The sequence below is a fragment of the Cygnus olor genome, chromosome 3 (assembly GCF_009769625.2).
Source record: "Cygnus olor isolate bCygOlo1 chromosome 3, bCygOlo1.pri.v2, whole genome shotgun sequence".
Lineage (NCBI taxonomy): Eukaryota > Metazoa > Chordata > Aves > Anseriformes > Anatidae > Cygnus > Cygnus olor.
In genome coordinates, this window is record NC_049171.1 from 93,336,723 (window position 1) to 93,364,695 (window position 27,973).

The 27,973-nt window shown below is 36.3% G+C and overlaps 1 protein-coding gene across 12 annotated transcripts in view; it reads left to right on the top strand.

Moving 5' to 3' along the window:
* SRBD1 (S1 RNA binding domain 1) overlaps positions 1-27,973 on the top strand; it is a 127,268-nt gene that overhangs the window by 94,178 nt on the left and 5,117 nt on the right. For 5 of the 12 annotated variants that reach the window (XM_040552524.1, XM_040552527.1, XM_040552525.1 and 2 more), the window contains 3 exons: positions 11,078-11,184; positions 13,781-13,957; positions 17,526-17,696. In XM_040552524.1, coding sequence (XP_040408458.1) covers positions 11,078-11,184; positions 13,781-13,957; positions 17,526-17,696 — 455 coding nt within the window. Of the gene's footprint in view, positions 1-11,077; positions 11,185-13,780; positions 13,958-17,525; positions 17,697-24,363; positions 27,968-27,973 lie in introns of those variants that run through there. The other 7 variants (XM_040552531.1, XM_040552530.1, XM_040552529.1 and 4 more) reach the window with 3 other exon arrangements.

The following is a 27,973-nucleotide window of genomic DNA, read 5'->3' on the forward strand; positions in this document are numbered from 1 at the left end:
AGCTACATTCATAGCAAGCTACAGTTATTTCCTTGTGTTTCAGATAAAGCATAACTCTCAGCTCAGGGTTTAAAGGAAGCTAGCCCTTTTCATGCCTCTCCTGGAGGAATGGAAGACATATAGGTACTGAATTTAGGATTACTTAAGACTATTTGTTGGTATACTGTAATTACAGGTTTTTTTTTAAGGTTTATTAGATTATTTAGTTGATTATTTAGTTTATTAACAAGTCACTTATCACTTAACTTTTCACAGTAAACTTATCACACAATCATACTATTTTCTAATAAATATGCCTCTGAAGAAATGGAAATTCTGGTAATCCCCCATTTTTCTTGTTAAATATTGTAGAAAGGTGAAAAAATATCCTTGAGAGTTGGGGCTGAAAACTTAGGGATGGTGATCCTGTAATGACTAAGTACCTTTCTGCCTTGGAAAAGATGGAAAGTGCAAGACAATTTTGCAAATGACTTTTTAAGCCTGTTCCTAGCACTTTGAAATAAATAACACCAGCTACCTAAATATCCTGTGTATCATCAGCTATCATTGTTTAATTTCACACCAACTTCTCACTTTTTCTCCACTTAATGAAAAAAAGTTTATTTTAAATAAACTGCTGAGCATATGAAAGAGTAATCAGTCTGTATATAACTTGAGACACTTGGATATTGGCTTCCAGTTCTCTTATAGAAGCATTCATGCAATAATAAAAATCTGTTCGTCATAAATCCCCTCTTAAATAAAAACAGGTACAGGCCATTCTTAATTTTTCCACGTGTATTTTATGAAGTTATTATCTTAAGAATATAATTAACTAAAACAATTTTAGAGCTATTCGTCCTATTTAATTATGTGTGTAAGGTGGTCTCGATCCTAGCAGTTCGGAAGCATCTCGAAGACCTTGGGATCAGCTTTTAGAGATGCACTTTCACAGTTAGGATTTAACTGCACTTCTGTTATATGGTTTTCTTTCCAACTTCTCATTCAGACTTTTAATGTTTAGTGTGATTATACAGCCTAGTTGCATTTAAATCTTGATACCTACCTGGAGACAGTTTATAAAAGGGAGCAGCTTAATTTTGATCGCTAGGTTGGGCATATAAGCACTTCCTCTGGAGCAGGATGTAATGGATTCAGTTACAGCGCTTTTCTCTCTCTGACTGTGATAACTTAGACAATTGCTTAATAAGAAATTATTATTGGTTTCTAAAATTGAGGCTATTTAAAGCTTTTTTTCTAAATTGTTTCCCATTCATGTATGCGACGACTCGAAACAAAGATGCAGAAAGATTTGTAAGCTGACCCTGGACCAAGCAATCAGAACATAACAATCAATGCATGAACACAATAAAATATTGGAGGCGTAAGATGTATGATACTGGGTAATGATGCTCAGGTTACTGACAGGAAATGAGGAATTGTAGTCCTTCCTTCTTCATTGACTTCTTACATAGTTTAAGAGCAATCACTAAGTTCTTGTGATTTTGGTTTGATATCTATAAAACTGGGACTGTGCTCAGGTACTTTTATCTAAGTAATGTAGAGTTGAAAGGTTCTGCAATATTTTTCTATATGTGTCTGGCGGGGGAGGTTATTGCTGTTACATTTCCACAGTATCCTAGCAAAACCAGAATGGTAAAAAAAAAAAAAAAAAAAAAAAAAAAACTCAAAATTCTGTCAGCTGTGGGTCAAAGCAGTCTGAATAATTACACCAAAAGCAAAAGTCACTACTTGATATCTCCATAGTACCAGCTACCGATTTGCTGTCACTGAAAGTTTTGGAGAATTTAAGATTACTTTTAATGTTTCATGAAAAGACTTTAGTTATTGAGAATGCACATGTATCCTTCTTTTGCACTAGAAGGTAGATCTCAACTTGGGCCAGAGTTAAGGTTGGGTGGGAGGCGCACTTGAGTACTACTAAATTAGAAGTGTTTTTAATTCCATTCTATCTTGAAGATACACCAGTCTCTCAGCTTGCAGTTGTAAATGTTTGTACAAATAAAGAACTCTATTCTCCCTTCCATTTACACTTCAGCAAAAACAAACCTGAGGCAGTCCTGAAATTCAGCACTGTTGCTTTTTGGACTAACGACTTTTAAAATTAAAATGCATAGATATGTTTTTCAAATAATAGTTTTAAAACTATTTTAAACTATAGTTTCTAAACCATAAAGCTTCAATTTTTAATACCTTATTTTATTTCTTTATGACTTTCTAAGCTTGTGTAAAACTTTATTTGGCCAAGCTTTAGAACCATAATAAAAATTTAAAAAGATTTTGGAAAGTAAAGTGATCAATTTTATGGTGTAACATATATCTCTGTCATCAAATTGCATGCATCTGCAATGAGTATATTCATATATGCAGTAGTTACAAAGTTTACAAATTTAAAGCATTTAAGTCAACAATAGTAATGCAGTGATGATTTGTATCTCCAGATCCTCCACTAGAGAATACCTAAGAAAATTTTGTTACAAGGAAGTTTAATTTGTTACAGTACAAAATCTTATTTTATACATTTACAGTTAACTTAAATACTGTATTTTTCTAGTGTTCGCAATAAGCTTTCTGAGGGTATTTCCAGACTTGAATAAAAGTAAGGGTTATGTTGTGAAGCCACAAATCATTGTGTATCTGTCAGGAATACTAGGAAAATAAGTGCACTTTGATTGTGCTTTGCCCTCCTACCTGCTGAGAACTTCAGTTAAAAAAACAAACAAACAACTTACATTGCAAGAGTAGTCAATTGTTATTTCAATATACAATATAGGACATGCACTATTCTCATTTATGCCATTCTACTAGTTTAATTTGATCTATCACTTTTTATATCATGCTAATTACTTCATTAGTAACGATCTTGTGCTATCAACAGTGATGGTGGTTCTGAAATGTTGCTTCTATTTGAGAACAAGAGAAATGTTGATGTTCTTGTCACTTGTAAAAAAAAGTTTTCATTGGGACAATTTTTAGTGCCGAAAAGTTAATGCAGTTTATTATTCTGTCCTGTTAACTTTTCAATTTTCAATATGCAAACATTTTGCTTGTGTTATATGCATAATAGGGAAAGTACTAAACACACATTTTAATGCAATGTTTGTTAATCTTAGTGCAGAGCAATGTTTGAAAGGCACAAGTTTACTACTACATCACAGAGATTTTTTTTTTACCAATCATTTATGCTTTTGCTTTAAATATAACTTTGCTGTCACATGTGGTAAGTGGTGTTGAAATTGGTTTCAGTTATCAAAGATGTGAGTGACACAATGGATGCTTATGTACTATGCCTTGAATCCACAAACACTGGTACTGAACAAAATTCTGTTTTTTCACGTTTTCTGTCAGCTTTCAGTCTGCCATGGGTCATTCAATAAACACTACCCTGTTTGACTTTTTTGTGCTGCCATATGTCAATCAAAATGAAGTGCCTGCTTTTTAGCAAGGAGAGAAAGTAAGCTTGCTTTATTTGAGTTTGGCTGTGTTCTCTGCCGAACAGTGTCTTGCATTTGTTTCATTCCTAGCTTATTTTTGCCTTGAGCTATGCAGTGGAAGAGGCTGGGAATGAAGAAGGAAGGAGTACCTGATGAAAGCAAAGGAGGAGCCAGAAAGAACAGAGGGAGAAAACTCCACAGCAGGATTTGAAACTGTTCTTTAAGGATATTAAATTTTAACTGATTTGCCTAAAAAAAAAAAAAAAAAAAAAGTGGGGCGGATGGAGCGAGGAAAGTCAGATTACCAGAAAGTTCTTCCACTAAGGGTTCCATGAGTGTTCTCATGCTAGATAAAAATATTTCTTTTCTCTTAACTTAATTTTATCATGATTAATTCTGCTGGTATGGGACTAGAAAACTGTTGAATGTCATTGTTTGGTATATATGGTTGTGTTGTGTTCTTTTCTAAAGAGGGAATGGATATATTAGTTTTAAAACTATATTCTAAAGACAATGCTGATACGAATACTATATTAATCACCAGGTATATCAGTTGCTAAGTGTATGTGTACGTACATTAACTTTGACAAAGCCAGTGAGTGTGAGAAGTTGCTTATATTAGAAATCAAGGTTGCAATACAGTAAGGATGTGCATCAACTGTACAAACCTTTCCTTTCAAGAAAATACTCTTAAATGAATTTGTATTTTTGCTGTGGTTTGTAATGTTGTAAGTATCACATTCCTTAATAGAGATGAGGAGCTACCGTATGTTTCCAGTGGAACTGGCAGGCTTCTATTTGTTTATATAGACCTTTACCAAGCTCCTCACATCTCCTAGGGGTTCACTCTGCTCTTAGTGAGGCCAGTTGGAACTTTATATCCAGTCCTTGCTGTTCCTCACTCAGTATTGCAAAGGGATGGTCGCTGGCTTCAGACTAAACAGAATGCCCACATACGACCAGGCCCACCTGGTCTTCATGACTTCTGTCTTGTCTCTCCAGAAAGGTACTATTCCTTCTCCCTCTAGCCACGTGTAATCTTTTTTTTTTTTTTTTTTTCCCTCTTATCCTTTGGCACTTTATAGGAAAATCCTTGACTGAATTTGTTGCCTTTCAGGCATAAGATCTATGAAACTCCATTTGTGAGGTTCTTTGCTTTACCCTTCTGTATTATTGCAGGGAATTCCCTATATCTGTAGAGCTTTAACATTCCCAGATCACAGCTTTGGACTGAAATTGAAACGTAGGTTTTCTGTCTAGAAGTCTGGGATATCACCTTTGCTGCATCTGTTAGATGCAAGCACAAGTGAACCTAAGATGAATTCCAGCAACTTGCAAGTGACTCGAAGTGTTGATGCGATCAAGTGTGCATTTTTGTTTTCTTTTTCAGTGTCAGGTCTTCACAGACTTTGTTTTTGTTTTATCATTTTCTTTGAAAATATAAATCCATTCCTCTCTTGGGGTATTTCAGTAATAGTAATATGCTATTAAAATAAACAGAATTCAGATTTTTGAAAACAAGAAATGAGTCTGAGTTAAGTACATAGGATAACAATATATCCTATAACAATGTAACATTTGGAGAAACCACAAACAATCTTCAAAAGAAATTCTTGAAGTTAGGTTCTTTTATCAAACATCAGAGGAATAAGCTTGTTTTCTTAGAGTCTAACTGAAAGGGATTTTCCAGAGGATGCTAGAGATTATAAACCCCAACCTGAACTTCCCAATATTTCCACCTGACATGTAAGGTGCGCTTCCAATTTTTTCCAATTCTGCCCATGAAAAGTACTCATCATTACTCTATTTTTATTGCATTAGTCCTGCTGTACTTAAGGGCTTGACAAGGATGCATTTTTCTTTTGTGGGTTCACGAGCATTTGAAATGCAACTGATTGCATGCAGGCCACAGCACTAGCAGAGAACTTTTTAAAAATTTAAAACAAAACAAGTTTCCATGGATTAGCTCTCCGTAAGATGATACAGTTCTGAACTTTGCTTAGGATGTGTTGTCCCACCTAATTTCTCATTCAGTAAATGTCATTCAGGCTGCCAGGTTATACTTCATTTTAAAGAAAGAACTTTTTCAAGGGCAGTATTGGCTAGTCTCACATGCCAATATTAAAATTCATGGATACAGAAGTTAATGGTAGGTACCAACAAAATAATGTTTTATGAGGTGTTAGATGTGTTTCAGAACTTAGAGAAAAATAAATTGCATTTACTCCGTTACTTCACTGAAGGCTGACTTTTGGATTCTAAGGACAAGTGAGGTATAATTTGATCAAAATGTCGATCGTGTTACACTGCTGTTACACCCAGCCTGAGTCCAGAAGCTGAAGCTTGCTGCACAGTCTTGAGAGCTCTTCCCCTCCCCGCTGCTTCATGGGCAGTGGCTTTAGGTCATGGCTGTGCTGAGTCTGTAGCCTCTGTGGGGAGCTGCTCATTCCTCTTCAGCTGTGCTGGAAGTGGAAGGTGGCTGCTTTGACTCCTGGGCAGTGTAAAGTAATAATGTGTGCGCACAGGTTTCTTTTGGAGAGAGAGACACATTTTCTGAAATTACAATTTTATAGTGGTCTAGGAGAAGACTACCAAGTGATTTAGTTATGTGCGTTGTTTTAGTGTTTGTCTGTTTGTTGTTGGTTTGTTTTTTGTTTATCTTTGGAAACCTAAAAGCAAGCAAGCAAAGAGAATAGAGCTGTAACTTCCATGTAAAAGCTGCAGGTTCAGGTTGTTCGAGTCTAGCTCTAGTAGTCTGGCATTTTGAGAGTTTGGTCGGGGTACTGGTCCACCATCTACACTCGTGCAGTCTAAGTACAGCCTCCAGGCCACGTGCAAACAGTGGTTCTTTGACTTCATAGATGTGTGGTGCTAATGACACGTATTTTAACAGTGACTATACTGCTAGAGGTCTCTCAGCTGAGAGGCTGTTTGAATTAGTCTTCCTTTTGAGTACAACAGGCTTTCAATTACAGTTGTAGCACCATCTCAAGGAATGGGTTTTTAGCAGTGTTAATTATTTCCAGCAAGTGCTCATAGTTCTTGAAACTGAGCAGGACAACGATCCTTGCTGTCTGTTCATACCATATAAACAGACATAGACAGCTAAAATATTAGGAGGTATAATAATTGGGCAAATCTTCACTTGGTATTTCCTGAAAATACAAATACTAAAATACGGTCTTAGTGGCTGATACTTTGAAGGAAGGATTACTTTCTGTAGTCCTCCTCCAAAACAAACAAAGAAAAAAAAACCAAAAAAACCCACAAGTCTGAGAGAGTAATAGTAAAAGAAAGGTCCCAGTTTTGCACCTGATATTCTGCAGTTTATGGCAAGTCCCTTAGTTTTCCATAAATTAGAGGTAATAATGCTTCTTATTGCTTGGAGATCATCATCCAAATTGATTTGGATGCACAATTATAGTGGTACTTTCTGCTGCAGATCTACTATTCTAGTACTCAATAGTTTAATGGTAGTGATTTTTGAGTATCTTTTTAATAAACCTTACTGATTTATACAAGTGTTCACAGTTAATAAATAAAAGGTTTTCTATCTAAAAGAAAAGACAATGTTGGGTGTCAGCTGGTGCAGTGGTCTGCCACATTGGTATGTGGAGGGGTTGTTGGAGGCTGTGCAGCATAAAAAAAAATCCTGCATAAATGCACTTTGGACATAGCCTTGCATATTTGGCTTGGTCTTTATTTTGTGCAGATTTAATTCTGATGAATTTAATGCAGCAATTGAGAGGGGTGGCTGCCTTTATTTGAAGCAAGTGAGTAGCATGCAGTGTGTGCTTCTAGTAGTGTCTGAATAATCTGATATCACCCCAGTGCATATAAATAGTACATAGAGGCATATAATATCAAACCTCTGATACTTGAGAAAGTAAGTAAAATTTTTGGAAGACCGGATAATGCATTGCACCTTAAAGCTTTCTGAAGAGTAGCCTGTTAGCAGTAGGAAATCTTGACCATGACATTGAGATAGTAAAGTATTGTTTTTAACTACTTTTAGAAAAATTTGTAACACTTTGCTGTGCTTTGTATCAATGCAAAGAGGGATTTGGAAATTTCTCCATCTTAGCAAAAGAAATCTGTGCTGGACAGAAGCTGTCTCAGGAGGCAGATTTGTTGTCTGGAAAGTTCTCTAGCATTTGCAACTTGGCATCGTTCTCTAGCTTGAATATATTTTACCTCTATGAGGTATTGGTAGCTTGGGGATTGTTTAAGACAGCCATGGTGTCTTATGTTTATCTTGATCTGTCACATTTACCCATTAGCTTTTTCGTTATTCATACCTTCACATAGGTGCTGAGATGTCCATTCCAAGTGGTACGTCTGTTATGTATTGGAGTAATAAAGAACTTGGGCATGTCTTCCTTTATTTTTGTTGTTCTTTGTTTATTTTTCATTGGTTGGGTTTTATTTTTTTAATTTTAATGGTGACTGTCAAGCACCAATAAAGTTAAAAGATGCAAATCATCTCTGAGAAACTTGAGTATTCCTCATTAGAAGCAGATATTCTTGGCAAAAGAAGTAACAGTTGAATATATTTTTTTTCCAAATTGTGTATATTCTGTCATTTGAATTTTTCATGAACTATTGCATCCATAAACTTAAATCTCCAGATAAACATCACTTTCACTTCTGAAGCTGAGCTGTAAGCACTGATCTTCCTTCCGTTAGCAGTGCTATTTCAGGATACTTTGCTTTTGGTTGTATATCCTTTCCCAGTTTTATTTGGGGTATAATTGGCTGAATTGCTTTGAGTTTGCTCTTACCAGAACTGGAAATGAAGCTCTTTGATGAATCAAGTCTCATACAAAGAACTACTAGACCTATGTATTTGCTTACCTTCTTTGCTATACCTTAATCTGTAAATCTTTGTAGAGATGATGGTGGATGTCTCAGATATGAATCACATGACTCTATTTTTCCTTCTGATGGATGATCATCTTCTTAAGAGTGAGACTGAAAGCTAGGGAACCAGCAGTCCACCCTAATCTCTGTCACAGAGTGCCTGTAAGAAAGCTGGGACTCTATCAGAGAGTGTTGTGATGGGACAAGGGGTAATGGCTTTAAACTAAAAGAGGGTAGGTTTAGATTAGATACACTAATCTGCCCTCTACTCTGCCCTCATGAGACAGCATTCTGGAGCACTGCATCGAGGTCTGGGGCTCCCAGCACAAGAAGGGTGTGGACCTCTTAGAGCAGCTCCAGAGGAGGCCATGAATATGATCAGAGGGTTGCAGCACCTCTCCTATGAAGAAATACTGAGAGCTGGGGTTGTTCAGTCTGAAGAAGGGAAAGCTCTGGGGTGATCTCATTGCGTCTTTTCAATATGTAAAGGGGCTTATGAAAAGATGGAGAGCAACTTTTTCTTCAGGCACGTAATGATAGGACAGGGGGAATGGTTTTAAACTAAAAGAGCAGAGATTGAGATTAGGTGTTAGGAGGAAGTTCTTCACTCAGAGGGCGGTGAGGCACTGGCACAGGCTGCCCAGAGAAGCTGTGGATGCCCCATCCCTGGAGGTGTTCAAAGCCAGGTTGGATGGGGCTTTGGGCAGCCTGGTCTGGTGGGAGGTGTCCCTGCCTATGGCAGGGGGTTGGAACCAGGTGATCTTTAAGGTCCTTTCCAGCCCAAACCATTCTGTGATTCTGTGATTTTAGTGCAAGATGTTTTTAGAGGTGTCCAGGAACCGTGAATTTGTGAATCTGATTCCAAAGTGCCTTGGAGTCGGTGGGATTTCCCAGAAGCAGAAGGAGGTTTTAGTACTCTGCATTTTTTTAGTACCTTTTGCCTTCCTCCATCATAAAGAGAAAGGAGAAAAAAAAAGTTAATATATTTATCTTACAAAATTTTTTACTTTGCAGTTCTTTATGGAAAATCCAAGCCAGTATTTGGTAGCTATACTTGCTAAAAAAAAAAAAAAAAAAAAAAAAGAAAATTTGGGTGCTTTTGGACTATTTTAGTATTTTATTCTGGTACTCATGTATTACTCTGTGTTATATAAATACATCTTTGTGTTTGTGTGAGCTGGAATCCTCTAGTTCTAGTACGTACCCAGCTGATGACAGAAGGAGGGTATATATAGAACATGCTTACTGAGAGAAGCTGTATCTTCAGTAAAACAGAAATATAGAGACGTAAACGAGGTGTGTTTGTTTGTTTGTTTTTTAGGATGTTTTCTTGTTTATCTCTTTATTCAGAAAAGAAGCTGTGGTGTACTAGTAATACCTTACTAAGTATAAACTGGCGTTTGGTCTGCAAAGCGTGCTGTTAAGCTTTGTGTTTGTGCGTCTGAGACAGTGTAAATGGAAGTACTTATGCATATACAGGGCTTTTTGCACGGAACTTTATACGGGGAGGAGTAATACTAGTGAAATTTTCACTTGCTGTTTATTTATGTAACTTTTTTATATATGTCATAATGAAAATTTATCACAATTAGCGTTACCTGAAATGAAGGGGCTAAGAAATACATTGGCCTGAGTTTTAGGGTTGTTTCGAGTATTAATCACTCACTCTTCAATTAGCTACCAATATTAGTAGATGGAGGTTGATATGTTAAATTTAATTGTGAAAACTTTAAAAGATCTAAATGTCTTTAGAAGATTAAACAAAGTAGTGGATGAAGTGTTTGGTGCCTTGGCTCAGATCCAACTTGGTGTCCTAAATGAGTGCATCACAAAACCACAACAGATCAACCCAGATTTACATGAGTGACGTATAAGAGCCCTGAAGCTAAGCCAACATAGTGATTGAATTAGCTCCTGCATTTAGAGAGGCTTCTCCCTCCAGGTCAGACTTCTAAGCACTGATGGGCTTGTGTGGGGAACTAAAAGTTATAGATTGAAGTATGCCTGTGCTGTGAAGGGAAAGAAATCTTAGAGCTTCAGAACTTTCATCTTTGACAAGTGTGACTGATTTTCTTTTAGGGGAAAAAAGTGGAAATGCTATGAACAATAATGGAAAAAATGGAAGAATTTCCATTAGTTGTGCTTCGGTCAAGGACCTGCCAATCTTCCTAGAAATCTGTTCAAAATCTGAAACATTTCATTGCTGCAGGGTTGATATATACCTTATGTATTGTCCACCCTCATACAGTATCTGGTTTGTTCTTTTAGTAAATAATAACTGTACTGTAGAATGATACTTAGAAACAGGACAATCTGCAAACTGTGCAGGTGCAAAAGTATAGCATTTGTGATCTTTAAATACCTTATTTTGAAAATATGATCTTATTTTTAATAACTCAGACTGAGTTTATACTTAAATAACTATCAGATTAAAGTAAAGAGAGTGGATGAACAGAAGCATTACTCCTTTTAAACAAGCATTATGCATTTAGTGTAGTTTTGGGTTTTACACGATTCAGGGAAATAGTTATTAAACGAGAAAGAAAACAATCTGATGTGAAGAGTGACTTTATTCTAGGGATTTGTAGTATGACAAAGGTGTGGCAAAAAGATATCGAAGACCTTTTAAAAATACATTCTACAACTTGGTTTTAACAAGTACCCGCACATAAAATATTGATAAGTTCCAGCAAGTATTTTATTAATGTTACTATTGTTTAAAGTTCTTACTTATGTATTCTTCAATATTTCAGTAACCCGATATCTCCATTTTTGTTGTTCAGCATGATGTATCGCAGACTTTGCTCAAAGCAACGCTGGACAGTGTGGTTGAAGAGTGTGTCAGCTTTGTAGGAGTTGATATTAACATCTGCTCAGAAATACTATTAAGGTGAGTCAAACATTTTCCTATTCCAGTAATTACATGGCTCTGGATCACAGAGTCTCTGTTTAGTCTGCCATCTGACTCAAACTCAGCTGGAGCAAATGGCTCTTGTGTTAAACTCCCAATTACATGAAAATGGCACATTAAAACAGTATTTCATTGGACCTTTAAGAGTCAGTTTTTAAGGTGTGATTAGCGTGTGATTCTCCCACATATAATTATTCTTTAGAGGAAAACAGATTTAAAAATGTTGAACCAATAATGCAATTTAGAAAAACTTTGATATAATCAATTTGTATTTTTGCACTAAGAAAGTGATTTTCAAATGTATTTTCTGTCTCTTAGAAGCTGTTTTTATAGGTACTACTAAGTGGAGCAGGCTGTAGAAGTCTTTTGAGGAAAGGAGAAAGGAAGGAGTTAAGGGAAAGTTTTTGAAAAGTACATCCTTTTTGTTATATCTGAAAATTTTAAAAGTAATTGTTCCATATTTACTTGGAAAAATGTTCTGGTTTTTATTTCTCTTAGTTAGAAATCAATCTTAGTCTCAGATGTGTACCATTCAGAATCATTTAGCTGAACAGCCTCTCGGAAGAGCAAAGTCTTGCTGTCATTCTCTCTAGTAGGAGGGGAAGAAAAAGCGTGTCCATAATATTGGCAGTGACAGTTGTGTTAGGTATAAAAGTTGAGAAAAATATATTCTTGCCAGTTCTATTTTTAATTTTTTTATTTTTCTAAGCCCTTGTTTTCTTTCCTGAAAATGTTGTCTTCCCGTATTTTTAAGGGGCTTTCCTATTTTTGTTGTTCTTTGTTGCCTTTCCACTTTCTCTTCCATATTTGTGTTGTGTGTGCGTCTAAGTCTTAGTCTGGGTCTTGCCTTCTGTCTTCCCTTTCAGATTTAGATAAGTTATTAGTAAGAAAGAAAGCAATACCTATTGGTGAATGAGGCTGAGAAGCTTTCATTCCATAACTAGAAACCTGCTTTAACAAGTGTAACGTATAAGCACTGTCAGAAGAGTATGTCCATGTTGTGCAGTTCAGCCGAGGGCATTGTGCTCGGGTGCTGCGGTGTCTCTACAGGACTGCCTGACCGTGTGGAGTGACACTGTCCAGTCATGGCTGTAGGTGGTAACCATGTTGGCTAACTACTCTGGACTAATTAGCCTTGCTTCTGATGATCATGTGCATGTGCTACTTTAAGTTCTGGATCTAACCTGATTCTTAATAGTTCAACTCTGCTGTTCTGTGTAGATGTGCTCTAAATTTCCCTTGGATGTACAGTTAATGAAATTGTCACTCTTGCTAGAAGTGCAAGGTGCAGGCCTTTCTGGTCATGCTTTCTGATGCGTTAAATACACTTGTTGCAATATATGACACTTGAAAAGGATGACAACATTACAGCACCTGCAATATTGCTGAGTATCTTCAAAGACTTAAGATCATCAGTGGAAAATTAAGTGAACTGTCACACTCCTTTGTCAGTGTAAATAAACCAGATATTTTTAATGTTTTTAAGAAAATTTTGGAGAAAATTCCACACTTAATGATTAATATTTTTCTATGTGGTTAAAGGTGTGTCTCCATTTTAATTCTGAGATTTCACCAACTTTGGGTTATTTTTAAACTTCTGCTTAAGGTTGAGAATAATGGAAAGATTTTTTTATTCTCATTCCTGATTTCAGCTATTCCTGCCAGGTTTGTTTTTTCTAGAATCAGTGCCATTCCACAAGCAGGTCTTTGCTGCCATTGACTTAAAGCAAAAGCACCTGATATTTAGAGCCATATGGGCAACATTTCCTTCTCTAGTGCCAGGAGTAACTGTCCGCCACAGCACTTTTCCCTCTTTCTGTGATTATCATACTCCATGTGAGTACAACTTTGGGTATATGTACGTACAAAAAACATGCAGCAAACTCACTGCTTCCTGAAGGAACTTGGCTTACTGCAATTGCACTTCACAGGTAAGTTCTTTGCCAGATTTAAGTTGCCCTTGGAACAACTCATGCAGCCTGTTCCCAGCTGATCTTTTATCTCAAGAGCAGCTGAGAGAAAAGGAACAAGCTGTGTGAATCTGTTAAATCATGTGAGGAAGGCAAGCTGCTCCCAGTCACCCTCCTTCTGGATAGCAGACGTCAGCCCTTCATGTTGGGGCAAGGTGTTGCAGTATCACTGGAAGACAATAGCTGAGAGGGGGCTGTTCACACAGGAACAATTTATCTGTCCTGAACCCTCCTCCCACGTCGTTTCCTGAAGAGGGCAGCTGGGGGCAGGCCATAAGACATGACAAATTGAATTGCTATTACAGAAATAGCCCACAGATCATAAATTACATGTCCCTGGCTTACTAGTTAGGTATGTGCAGAAGTGTATTGCTATACCAAGTTTTGTTGACTTGAGAGGATTCCTTCCGCAGAATTCAGAGAGGATCTTTTTTTGGACTATGGCTTTGCTCTGGGAATTTATTTGCAAAATTCCTAGCTGTGTTTAATTTTTGTAGGTTTTGTAAACCAGCTTTTCTACAGTAATGCATGTACTTGTAATGGATAGGACTTGTATTAATGACTGTTCAATGGTAATAAATGTATTTTGTAAACTTCGCTGTCAGACATATTGCAGGACTGAATGCTAACAGAGCTAGAAATATAATTGAATGGCGAGAGAAGAATGGACCATTTATAAATCGAGAACAGCTCAAGGAAGTTAAGGGTCTGGGCCCTAAAACTTTCCAACAGTGTGCTGGCTTCATCAGATTCAATCAAGAATATATAAAGACTTTCTGCAGGTAATAATGATGTTAGTTGTCTTGACAAAGTTACCTAAAACAGTATGAGAAGTCTTTGCTTTCTCTTTTGTATTCAGGTTTGAGAGGAATCCTAAGCCTTTGCCCTCTGAAAGAAAATATCTTAACAAGTGAAGTATTTTAAGTCAGTGGTTGAACACAGCTCTTCCACTGCATCATCATGGTTTATTAGCCTAAGTAATGGTTTCTATAGGTATGCAAGTTTAGTCACAAATTCTGCAATTGAATCAATAGAAGCAATTTGACATGTGGAAGTGTCATTATCTATGAGATATTAAAACATGACAGACTTGTGCTTCATATAATTTAGAGATTGTTAAATCTGTTTTAGTGTGGTGAAGATTGATACTCTGCAGAAGGCATTGGTAGTAAACTAGAGAAGATTTTCTGAGAGTTTCAGTTCCATTACCTGGAGAGAGAGAGTTAAATAGGCTGTCTGGTGTAAGCTCTGTCTGTGTTATACTTTTGTACCTAGCAAGCGTAATGTGACTTCCTGCCTTCTCAAATATGTAAGAAGCCTCTTCTCACCTCCAGTTGTCAACACTCGGTCATCCTTTTCCCTGCCATTTCATTTCCTGTTTCTCTACCAAGTCTTTTCCTCTTGCAACCATTCATTCTGCTTCTTCTCTTCACCTGAAATACTTCCTCTCCATAACTGAAAGTTCCCTTTGTAGGGCAATGTCTCTTCTATCATTCCCATTTGTCTTTCCAATATAAAAACACTAGGAAAAGGCACAGTGGTAGCGCCATCCCCACCCTTTTGCTGCTGACTCCTCTTAAAAAAAAAAAATTTCCTGGGAAGCACATGCTATTTTTTAGCCAACGCAATGCTCAGAAGCAATACTGTATTCCCAGTTGCTGCTGGCCAAACAGCACATGCGTAACTTCCAGGCAGGAGGTAGGCACATTAGGACTGGCATACTGCCCGGGTAGAAGGGATACAGATCGGTTGCCCATCTGGCGGGGAGGCACGTGCTGCAGGCCAAACAGTGCACGCTGCAATCACCAGAAGGCCAAAGAAATAGGCTGTAGATGATTGATAGGTCTTACATTGTACAGATCTGTTCTAGTGAATGCTGCAGTACAAACAGGGGAGGGGAAGGCTGGTGCCATGTTTTTTTTCCAGAAGTTCACTGGTGAAGTGTTTAAGAACTTCATATCTTTTTTTTTTTTTTTCCCAGAAATTCAGCGGTGAAATGTTTAACAACACATTTTTTTCCCCTTTCTGGAGCACACTTCTGATGTTAGTCAGATTCCATAAAACTTGAGAACACTGTATAACCTGAAAAATCTGCTATAATTTTGAGTTTGATGCCAAAATAAAGCTCTAAAAGCATTGCCTCCACAACAGTTCTTGAGGGCCTGGGAGGCAAGACTAAAACTTTGTGAAATGGACTTTGGGAAGGTTTTATTTTTGTCCTCTCTAATCATGTTGATGGAGTGTTGTGTGAATTAGTTTTTATTCTTTGTACTTACAAGTTAATGAATAATCAATGGTTATTTAAAATATTGATGTTGCTAGAGAAAGTTATGCTGCAATTCTGCCTACATTCCATGTAGAGGTAGAGCCTGAAACGTGAGTGCTAGTTCGGAGTCCTCCAGTGCGTTCTGCTTTGTTCTGCGAAAGCAGAAAGCATTTGTGATTTAAGAAACAAAAGAAACAAAAACAGAAAAAACAAACAAAAACAAACAAAAACGGAAGAGGAGTCATTTGATGCCTTTAGTATCGTGAGCATTTTTTTTTTTTTAACTTGAGGGAAATTTTAGAAGCGTAACAGTTGTGCATATGTTACACCCACAAGCTGGTCTTCTTTCCTGTCTTTTGTTGCATCATTGTTGTTCATGTACAGTCCTTCTGCCATTGCAGGCAATCTGTCCATGGATTTTGGAACCTTTGTTATCCAGACAGTTAAAGAAGAAAAGCCCAACCCAAATGCTAATTGTACCTAACAGACTAGAAGTCAATATTGTATTCTATTTTAAGGAAGGCTGTATTAAGATACTTCCACAAAACCAGAATAGAATAGTTCAGCTGGGAGGGACCGTCAAAGATCATCAGGTCCAACTGCCTGAGCACTCCAGAGCTGACCAAAAGTTAAAGCATGTTATTAAGCATGGCATTAACCAAATGCCTCTTGAACACTGACAGGTGTGGGGCCTCAACCACCTCACTAGGAAGTCTGTTCTAGTTTTTGACCCCCTTCATGGTTAAGAAATTGTTCCTTATGTCCAGTCTGAACCTGCCCTGGCCCAGCTTTGTGCTGGTCCCACACATATTGTCATTGGAGCAACCGGCACCACCATCTCTGTTTCCCTGGCTCAGGAAGTTTTAGAGAGCAATGAGGTCTCTTGATAATCTTTTCACCAGACTGGACAGCCCGAGTGTCCTCTGCCTCTCCTCATAGGACATGCCTTCCAGCCCTTTTACCAGCTTTGTTGACGCTTTCAAGTATCTTAACATCCTTCCTACATTTTGGTGTCCAGAACTGCACACAGTATTCAGAGTGAGGCCACACCAATACTAAATATAACAGGAGAATCACCTCTTTTGACCAGCTGGCTATACTGTGGTTAATGTACGCCAAAATACCAAAATTTGCCCTCTTGGCTGCCAGGGCACACTGCTGGCTCCTGTTGAGCCTCCTGTTGACCAGCACCCTCAGGTCCCCTTCTGCAGATCTGCTCTCCAGCCACTTGTCTCCTCATCTGTACTTGTGACAGGCATTCCTCCAACCCAGGTGCAGAACATAGTATATACCTTTCTGGTAATATTTTTTAAATACTGAAATACTGGTAGGTTTGACCTTTACATTTTTACTGTTCCAAGCAAATCTCAGTTTGAATTCTTTTGATTTGAAATTTTTCATATTTAGACCTGGCCCATGTTTGAGCAGACTTTCTCAGAAATGTAAGTTTAGAAAGTGAAGTAATATGGTCTAAGGACTTGTGCTGCTTAAACATTAAAACTTACTTTGTTCTGCAATTTGCTTACCTAAAGACAATATGAATAGGAAATTTTGTTATTTTTTTTTTCAAATTGTATTCATCTCTTTTAAATGACGAAGCCTAAGTGCTGAAAGTTAATTATGAAAGTATCCTTGCATCAAGTAGGTAAACAGAATTGTCCCCATTTGACAGACAGAAGATACCATCCAGATTGCAAACGAAACAGTAGATTGTGTAGTGGGGCATTTTACACTGTCAGCACTTTCATTTTCAGGAAGTGCTTTGCTTTAACACTACAAATCATGCAGTTTGCTTCATTTGTTACTTCCTTTGTAATCTTGGCATCCCAAAGAAATTTTGATGAAGCACAGAATCTAATATTTACTTCTATTTTAAATGAATTTATGCATACATCAATATGATAGATTTTCATGCTATAATTAAGATTAAGATAAGATTCACCCACAATTACCATTTAAGTTTTTTTTTACTTTTCATTGAGATTGAGCATCGTATAAAAGTTTGATTGCGTTTTTCATGTGTGGGCACTGTGCTGGGATCTTGTTCAGTTAGAATGACACGTCCATCTTTTGATTTCTGACAGTAGTAAGAAAACTCAACTTGGAAGTCATGCACTTTTGACTAAAGCAGGTGCACAAGCCACCAGTGAAAAACAAGCTAAAAAGAAGAGCAAACCAACACCAAGTTCCTCACAGCAGCCCAATCCTTTGGACCAAACTTGTATCCATCCAGAGTCTTACAACATTGCAATGAGGTAAGCAGTGGGAAAGTTTTTGAATTGTCAATTTAAAAAATGAAAGTACTGATTTTTCTGATAACAGCCTCCTCAGCCTTTTGAGGCAGGAACATTTATATTAAATTGATGCTTTCTCCTCTTTCTCAAGAAAGTGGCATGCTTCACCGGTGAAGGATTTCAGATTGATGAATTTTGCCTCCTATGTGCATGCAAATTTTTAGTTTCGTGTTTTCCTTTGCTTTTTAGTTTTCATGTTTTTCAGTATGAGAGTTGGTATTTTTCTAAACTTTGCCAAACTTTTGTCCCCTGATTCTGACTTTGTATCACTGTTTGCCCCCTATTTGAGAACACTTTTCTCAATTTGCTTCTGTTTGGCAACATTTTTTATGCCACACATTACACTGTTTGCACTTCTGGTTCACAAAGTGTGGAGACAAATCATCTGTTCCAGCAGTGACTGAAAACTTGATTTGTCTTCAGCCTTGCCCCCATATGTTAAGTAAAGGATTTCTGAGGCATTCTTCTGTAATGTAACTTTTTTCAGGTAGGAATACTTCCCCTTTTTGTGCATGTATTTATATTTCCCCAGCAAAACTATTGACTTTATACATTTCCCTTTGGCAAATGCTTCTACAACTGGGTGTGACCATTTCATTGTTAAATTTTACGTGGATACTGGAAAATGCTGTCTGGTGTCTTTGAATGCTCAGGTAGTGAGATACTCTATTGAATATGGTGAAACTGAAAGCACTTACATTTTTGAGGCCAACAGCAAAGCAGTACATGCATCAAGTTTGTTAGTAAGAAGTATAATTTCAGAGAAACTATGTAGATTGATTTAAAACACTGTAATAGAATGTATTAGCTCATGGTAATTTCTGTGCAAATTAATAGAAAATGTCTAATTCACCTTGTGATTATTGATTGTGCTTTATATGCTATTTTGCCCAATACCTTAATTAAAAAATAATTTAATTTGTTCTTACAAATAATGTAATTGAAATGCTGTGCAAATTTTCAGTTAGTGGTAGTTTAATATCTCTGCATCATTTAAAACTGCTTTTATTTTGTTGCTTGTATATGGCATGTGCCAAACAAACTTCCTGCTCAGTGAATTTTGACCACCAAGATTTGTTATGCATGTGTGTTTGTGCACACAAGTGCATGGACATATTTGAGCATATCTCATTATTATGAGGCTTTAAAATTAAATTCTGATGTTGCAAGATCTAATTAAGATGTCTATGTTAGGTTCCCAATTATATGAATGCTATGGTAGTTTTAGTATATGACCTTTGGCTAAAAGAAGAGAATGCTTTGTGTGTAAGTCACAAAAAAAGTAATTAGGAACCCATGTTTGCCTCTCTTTAGAGGGGTTCTGCAGCTGGTGAATGCTAGTGGAAGATGTGATCTTTTCTATCATCAGCCCTGGTTGAAATTAGGCTCGGCCTGTCCTCTTGAGAAAACATTATTTCCTACCATAAACCAGGACATATTTGTTTTTGTAAGTGCTTTGCAGTGAACAGGTTCCTTTTTTACGGCATGCTGGAGATAATTTTGTCAGGAGTTAAATGCTTTAGGGTTCTTATCATCTCAGAATATTATTCCTGGAGAAACATAGTTGTGCTTCCTGTCTATAACAAAACAATCCTTAAGCCTCAAAGAAAGATGCTGAATTTCTGAATTCATGAAGCTTGTGTTTCTTATCTAAAAAAATCTATAGACCTTGCATTTTTAGGACATCTTCCTTGCTCTGTTAGCTCTCCAGTGGAGATAATTGCATTTAGAACTTGCAGTGTATAGGTGCACATTGTTTCCTTCTGTTGGGCACAGACTATACTTTTGTTTCCATCTTCTCTATGCCGCATTTCCTCCTTCCTTGGGCCACATTCTAAGGCCAGTATGAAATTGCCCACTAGTGTCCCTACTCTTTGTGCAGTGTATAAAAGGAGACACTTTGGTTTCTCCTTTTCTTTAGCCTTTCCACTTTTTTTCTTAGGCATTGCTATTTCATACTAGTTCTTTGCCTCATGCATAGCTGAAAAAAAAGAAAATTTTAAAAAATCAGCCAAGATCCTGATATGAGTGATTCTACATTTGTTAAGTGATACAAAGGATCAGAAAGCTTGGTCAGCCCTACTGTAGATTGTTCAGAGTTACTGTAAATAAATGAAGCATTAACGTTGATTTTCCATATTGAATTTCATTCAATATAAATATCAAGTAGTCAGGATTTGGTTTGTATCCCATTTGGCTTTCCACCTCTAGTACAATAATATAATCAGTACAAGTGTTCATAGTGTTACCAGCTTCACTTAAAGGTTGATTGACGTGGAAAGACTGCTTCAGGGAGCAGAGAAGTTTAGCCAGTCAGTGGTAGAATACTATAGCATTTTATCTGCATATAATGCCATCACAAAGGTTGATCAGAAAATAAAGAATTGTGAGCACAGGTTACTTTATATGTGAAGTAGTGAGTAGTAGTATTGCTGTGCAGGGTAGTTAGGTGTTCACATACAACTGAAAATCTGAAGACAATTTTAATAGGTAGAATATAATTATATGACTTTGAATTTTGCTGGGAACCCAGAATTAGCACCATTTATTTTTTTAAAGCAAAACAACAACTTTAATGTGCATAAGTTTTACAACTCAACCAAAAGACAGTTGTTGGAGTCAGAATTATGCATGACTCAGAGAGGAGGCTGCCACCTATTGCACTGCCAACACTGCTTAGAGATACCTTGGAGTGTCTTAAAATGTGCTCACAGTCAAACTCATTGGGCTTTGGGAGTTTCAAAGACATTAGAAAAGTATGACGTGGCTACAGACCAATGCTATGTTTCATGTCATTTATTTGCCTAATGCAATTACTTGAAAGTAAGTTTCCAGCTGTGCCATTCATTGTCTGTTCTTTGATTCCCACCAAGCACTTTCCCTTCCCAGACCGATTTTTTCAGGTGAAATATTTAAATCAAAGTGCATGTTGTAGGTATTGTGGCATAAAAGTTTCTTTATGCAAAAGAATGTCAGTTGGTATTAAAGTAAATAAACGTTATCAGATTTTTATATTTTTGGAACACTTTAAATAATAAGCATAGCATCTGTCCCTGTAACAGAATCGGTCTTTTCTGTTTCCTTTGGACTTTCTGTGTTATCTTACTTAGATAAATATAAGATAGATATATGTATCTTATAGTTTAAAAAAATAAGTCTCAAGGTGCTTTTTATCAAGGTACTCTATGTTCAACAGTATTTTTCTTGCAATCGAAAGATGTTTTCCTTGAAAGTTCATTAAATATGAAGGCAATAACTTGGAGTAGCTTGATACCACAAAATGGTGCAGAGAAGGTGGCAGGGGAAATAGTCCTAATGTTTTTTCCTTCCAAAGAGCTGTTTGAAGAAGAAGAAGGAAAAAGAGAAAAAAAAAACAAGCAGATGTGCGGTAAACTGACAAAAACCAAGATGTGTAATATGAAAAATCGGCACTTGTGACATAAGGTCTAAATATAAACCAGATATAATCCCATCAAGCAACTAATGGTTTAATTTAGTAATGATTATATATTTTAAAAGCTGTTTTTTTTTTTTAAAAAAAAAAAAAAAGCTTATAAGCCTTACTGAAATCAACCAGCTTCTGAAGGACTTTTTAAGATGTTAGTACTAAACTAACTCTGCTATGGTTTAAAACCCTTGATAGTTTTTATAATTTAAATTTAATGTGCATGAGAACCATTGGAACTGTTAGAAGTGGGTTAGAATCAGAACTTAATACATATATTTTTAAACAAAATACATTTTAAGTTAGCTCTGTTTCTTTGCTGCTTTCAAAGTATCACTTTCTTCTTTCTCACTGTTTGCACAACTTTGTCAGTCACAGTGTCACACTCACAGGTGGATCTGTGCTGACAGAAGGCAGAATTGTTACGATGAATAAGATGAACAGATTAGATTCAAGGCATCAATATACAGCATTGCATATCTCTTACCACAGAAATCAAAATGGATGGAATAGATGTTGCATAAAAGCTTCCTCATGCCATGTCTACCACATCTTGCCGTGAGAAAAGGCTTTCATAAAAATTTTAGTGGATTAAAAGTTTTCATGGGAAATTACATTTATTTTTAAACAAAATGAGCCAGTAATTTTATCCACTGCTTCTATCCAAATTACCCAAAGGCAGTAGTCCACATTACAGATTTATGACACACAAAATTATCAGTTTTTAAAACAATGTTTCTGAGGGATAGAAGTTCACCAAAATTTCAAACCACTAATTTTCTTTTTTTCTGAAGTATTTTGTAGCTTGAAAGGCCAAGCCGTTTTAAAAAAATTGGTTAAAAGAATTGCTCCCAAGTGGTAACTTTGGTTGCCAAGCTTTAGGCTGGAGTCAATTTTTATGGCTGAATTAGAAACCCCTGAAAAATAGTTTTTTTTAGAATGGAAACACTGATGTAATCTTTACTACAGTGGCACAAATGGTGCTGGTATGATTGATTTATGGCACTTAGACGTCTTAACTTAAAATCTGTACAATTTCTGTAAAATAATTGGAAAACATCCTACTGGTGATTTAACACGCTGCAGATGACCAAAACATTTTTTGTTATGGTTTCCACACTGTCAAAGCTTGGCTTTGTCATGTGCAGTGATCAAGCTTACAAACACCTTTAACTATTATGAATCATAATTTCCTAAATGTTAAAGAAAAAAAAGTCTCTTAAAGTACTTTGTAGGCAGCATATTTTCCTGCAAAGCTGTGTTTTAAGTTTCTGAGAAGTCTATATGTGAAAACCATTTTATAGTGGCAGAATCTTCTACATACAATTAATACAACATGTAGAGCATATCCAGTTTCTTGGTACATATTGTAAAAGAACTGCTAAGAAAACCAAGGAAATATTTAGGAAGTCCCAAGAAGTGACAACCAGGTTATGCTTATAAACCAAAATGCTGGGGAAAAAAAAAGAAAGGCAATGTTATTCCTTTGTTGTGTCATTCTGCTGGGTGCAGTTGGTTTCATATGACTGAATCTTAACATTTACTGATTTTATTTAAATCTCATAAAATACTCTTTGCTAAAGATTGGCAATCTGAATGTGTATTTGCAGCTCACATATCGAAGCATCTGGCGGACAGGTTGTATTTCAGTCAGGTCTGACTTAGAAATATTTTACCACTATTTGTAACGGGTCTAAAGTTGTGATTTAGCGTAACGCAGGTGGGAGTCTTCCCTGGCTAATCACCATTTTAGAACCTTACCAGGTAGGAGAGGTTATTGCTTGCTGCAGGTGGTTCTGCCAGTTTTTGACAGGACGTTGTCTCACCCTTAGTTGTGTATTGATACTGCTTCTTGACCAAAAGGTCTTCAAAATCCCAAGAATATTCAGCAAAGCATTGTTCATGTGCTTATTCATTACCAAAATAAAACATTTAGAGTTAAATGCTTTGCTGAAATGAGCATCGTAGTGATAATGCCTTGTATTTCATTGTATTGTATTGTATTATTCATTGTATTTGCATTGGATTGATCAATTTTCAAACATTTCTAGTGTTTCTGCTGCTCTAGTATGCAGGTGGATTCAGCACCTGCTCTGTTGAAAACTTGACCAAGTAGCTGCACTTGCTAGCTCTGAAGGCAAGTACTGACACTTAAGGAAATGCAAAAGGAAAACTATTACTAGGGAGAAACCAACAAAAAGAAAGCTCTTCCTTTTTTCCCCTTTATGCAATGGCATGCATGGCCTTTGACAGCATTTCCAGCTCACTGGCTTTCTTCAGTCCAGGTCCCATTTCATCAGTGAGCAACTGAGGCAATTCCTAAGAACAGAAATTGAGGTTGGAATAGATTAGTTACTTGATCCGGTGTACGAGGAATGGAAACAAACTTTCATTTTCCATTTAATAATGCACTAAATGTGAATATTTTTACAGAGGATGGAAGTTTTTGCTTTGATAGGATGCCTTTCCTTAATTTCACTTCAAAATCATCAAGCATCTTTTGTCCACTTCAATTAGACTGTACTTGGTGCACATGGTGTGTATATTAAAGCTATCTAATGTACAAAACAATGTGTGTTTTTTAGTAAAGTCTTTAGTTCCTTTTAAGAAAACCTGAAAAACGTTAAGCTCAGTAAATTATTGAATCTTTATAACTATTTCCAATAGGAAACAGCTAACCCTAATTCAGAACACTTGTAGATTTAAGGCCATTAAGCCCAATAAATTATAGTTCATATTTATCACTTTGGAACTCCAGCTCATTTGCAGGTCTGACTATTAACTTAGTAGGTGGATTTTTAGAAGACATTTTTTTAGTTATCTTTTTAATAAATAAAAGCAAAAGAGACTTATTGCTAATTGACATTATAAGATGTAAAATAAACAGGTAACAAGAATGATTAGAAGAACTAGGAAATGACAAAGAGTTGTCCTCCAGTTATGCTATAAATACTGGATACAGAAATACTAGACTAGAATTGTCCTCTAGTTATGCTGTAAGTACATAAATCAAGTGGTATTTTTTCCTTTGTTGAAATTTTTGTAATTAAAATAACTGGCTACTGTTTGGATTTAAAAAATAATTACGAAGAAAAAAATATAATTTTCTAATGGAATAGTCTCATTTAACTAGTACTGATTCTTTGTGGATAACTGATGGTGTTTCACTGTTTTGTATCTCAGGTTACACTTCAGTTATGTGATATATTGGTAGTTATGAAAACACCTAACAACAGCATGCCTAACAGCATGGTAGCAAAGTGGCCGTGTTGGAGTGTAATGGTGTCTGAATTTCTTCGCAGTTAGAAACTTCATCATTTCTTGATATATCCTTTCAAAATGTTGTAAACTCAGTGCTTTATAGGTTTCTGAATGCACTCAGATAATCTATAATGTTAATAAATTACACATTGGAGGAAAAACATTGGTTAAATATCCTTATCTGATTAAACCATATAAGTAGTTTTAAATAGATTTGAAACTTTAACTTTGTGTCCAGCAGCTAATCACAGAGAGTAAGATATTGTTTGGTTTATAATCCAACTCAGTAGTTGAAATATTGAAGATCTGTATGCCTAGTGAAAACAAGAACGCTCAACATCTGCATTATACAAATAATGCTTTTGCACTTCAAAACATTACTTAAACATAAATGCCTGCATAATTTAAGTTCACTACTGTCATGAATGTACATTTTACTTAACAAAGCACATGCTAATGCAAAGTTGTTTTGTTTTCAGAGTGATTATGTTGCATTACCATTAATTCATGTGTGCACTGTGACAAGATGTAATGGCATATCATGTTGCTTTAATGTAATGAATCCAGTACTCCAAGCTCTTAAGTCGTGTTGCTGGAAATGATTACATAAAACAGAACGACTGTGACTAAAACCCTTACAAAGCTTTAGGACTCCTGCATATTGTAAGAAGCTTTTTGGGGGGTTTAAAGTAACTTCTTATATAATTTTTCTGAAGGCTTCCCTTGGAAACATTTTTTTTACTGTTTTCTGACTTTATTTGCATTCCACTGAAATTTGCATTATCTTTTAAGCATTGCAAGGGCTGTGCTATAATTTTGTGCAGATGTGTATGTTAAGTGAACATGATGTGCTTATTTGTTACATTTATGCTACTTTTCTTTCTTTATCTGGGTAAGATGGATGAAATTATGTATTAAATAAAAAACATCAGTGATTTAGCCATGACCATTCTCTTCAGGTTGTACAAGACTGCAAAAAAAATGTGTTTTAAACTAAGGTAGTTGCTTAGGTTTCAGAATATCATCTAAATCTCAAAACTCAAACTCTAAATCTCTAAACCAGCTAAATCTCACTCTGTTCTAAATAACTTTCCTAAGAGAGTTGCAGCTTTTATCTGACTTGATGTTCCTTGAACAGAAAGTTCAACATTCACTCAGACACTCAACATTTGAGGGAATAAGGATAGTATATCTTATAAGAATGACCTCACTTCTGAGAAAACATCTTGTCTTTCACATTTCAATTTTTGTTATCTTTTCGTTAGGTTTTATCTTTCTGGTAGATAAACATAGCACTTGAACTACTGCAGCGTGTTATTTAGTTCACATATGTAGCCAGGAAAATCCTTGAAGGGCTTACATTTTTACACAGATTATTCATGTTCCTATGGTTATGCATCTGGAACTGTCATTTACAAATGGAGTGAGATTTTTTTTCAGAGATTGTAGCAAGATAGTTTAACGTTACTAAGGTCAAAATAAGGAAAATTAAGGAAAGCCTTTATTTTACCCTGTAACCATATCAGTCTTGGTTGTTTCTGGCTATATCCTTTTTTTTCTGACCCTAAATAACTCCTGAAGTTGTTGGGTTGCTTTTTTATTAATAAGAAAACATTTAACTTTGTTCATAGGAATGACATTTAAAGATAGAAATGATCAATATAATGGGCTAGTGTTCAGCCATATATTTGTGCTTTATATTGATTTTTAGTCTGTGCCCTCAAGCTATGTTTGAGTGAAAATGTATACTAAATATGTAACTAGATTGAACGGTATTTTTAAAAACTACATCTATAATCCATAATAAATTGCTTTTATTTGGAAATATTTTACTATGTAGCTCTTTTGTACCAGAACTGAAAAACGTGAGAATTTCCGAAATAGAATTATGTTGCTTGTGTTAGAGGATTTTTTTTTGTGTGTGTATGTATAAGCATGCACTTTGGGCCTTGTTATAGTGTTCTGTTCTGCATACGTATAGCTCATGATCTTGAAATATTCTTAAACAAATGCGTGACTTCTAGAACACGAATAATTCAGTTGAGGGCAGTGGGACTTAGGTACTTAAAACTGGGCACACGTTTAAGCATCTTTTGGCTGAAGCCAAAATTTTATTCTGAGCAGTAACCACATTAGTAAGTTTTTAAATAATGAGGAGCCCAAAGCCACTATCCTTGCCTAAATGAGAAATTCTCTTTAATATCAGATAAATACTTTCTGGGGAAGTGGGGGAAGGAAGAGGTGGTGGTGGCAAGGGGGAGCCAAAATAACTTTCATGAATAGTAATTGACGGATCAGACACCTGGGCTGTGTCCCGTTTCATGCTGGTTTTCTTTCCAGCAACCTGCACGTAATGCAGTGCATTCTGATTGCATTATCCACCCGTTTGAAAGTTTTGTACGTAAGGTTTTTTACACATCACTGACTGTTCCATGTGGTTGCACTTACCAACAGCGAAACCCACCCTGTTACCGTTTTACAGTGTGAATATGCTCCTGTGAAGTTCTAATGGTGAAAAAAATGTTACTTAGGGGTGCTCATGCTGCACGTCCATTTGAAGTGAAATAAAGCCAAGTACATGAATGTCAGCAAACTTGTTTATAGGAGCTCTGGGTAAAGCATACATTATTTAGAAGGTTGAGTCATAAGGCTGGTAGGGTTTGCCATGCTACATCTGGCACGTCACTCACAGCTCGGACAGCTGCCGCCTGTCACTAGTGCACTGGGGTGGCATTGTCCATCTATTGATGTTAGCAGCCAGCAGCTCAGAGGAGCTGAAGAACGCCTCGCCTGGACCTACACACATTTCCAGCGTTATCATTTTCATGTTCTTTTGCGGTTGATAGAAGGTGCTTTCATAAAAGGTCTGATATTTTTGTATATAGGTTCTTATTGGAAAAAAATATGTGCATAGTAGTAGTTGTTAGTGTACAGAAAATAAAAATTAGTATTTAGAATTAAACAATTTTGCATCTGTTTTGATACTTACTTTGTTTCCAGAGCACCTCAAATTACTTAATAATAGTGATGTCAAAGTAGAAATCTGGTCAATTAAAATTCAGTGAGCCCTGAGAAAAGTCTCATCCACTGAACCCTTGTTTATTTTTTTCATTTTTTCCTTCATATACAACCACACAGAAGATCCATATCCATTGAGAAAATGAGAAAATTAATGTGAAAATGGTATCTATCAGTGTTAAAAGCAAATGTATGTGTTGCAGCTACATGTAAGTTGCCATGGTTGTGCTTGAATTCAGTAAGGAGTAGAAATCCTGACAGTCAGTTTTAGACTGCTGTCCTCCTTTTGGTGAAATCAGGGGGCATTTTGGAGTGAAGATTTGCCCTTGTGCTCAAAGATAAGGTTTGTGATTTACACAAAGTCCGATATTGCATTAATAATGTTACTTCAGTTTATGTTCTCTTAAAAAGAAATTTAACATACTTAATTGCATACAACATTTTCTGAGTTACCACATGAAATGCTGTCAGTTGAGTTTCTCGGTTAAATAAATAAAAATGCATGGTTTCCTGC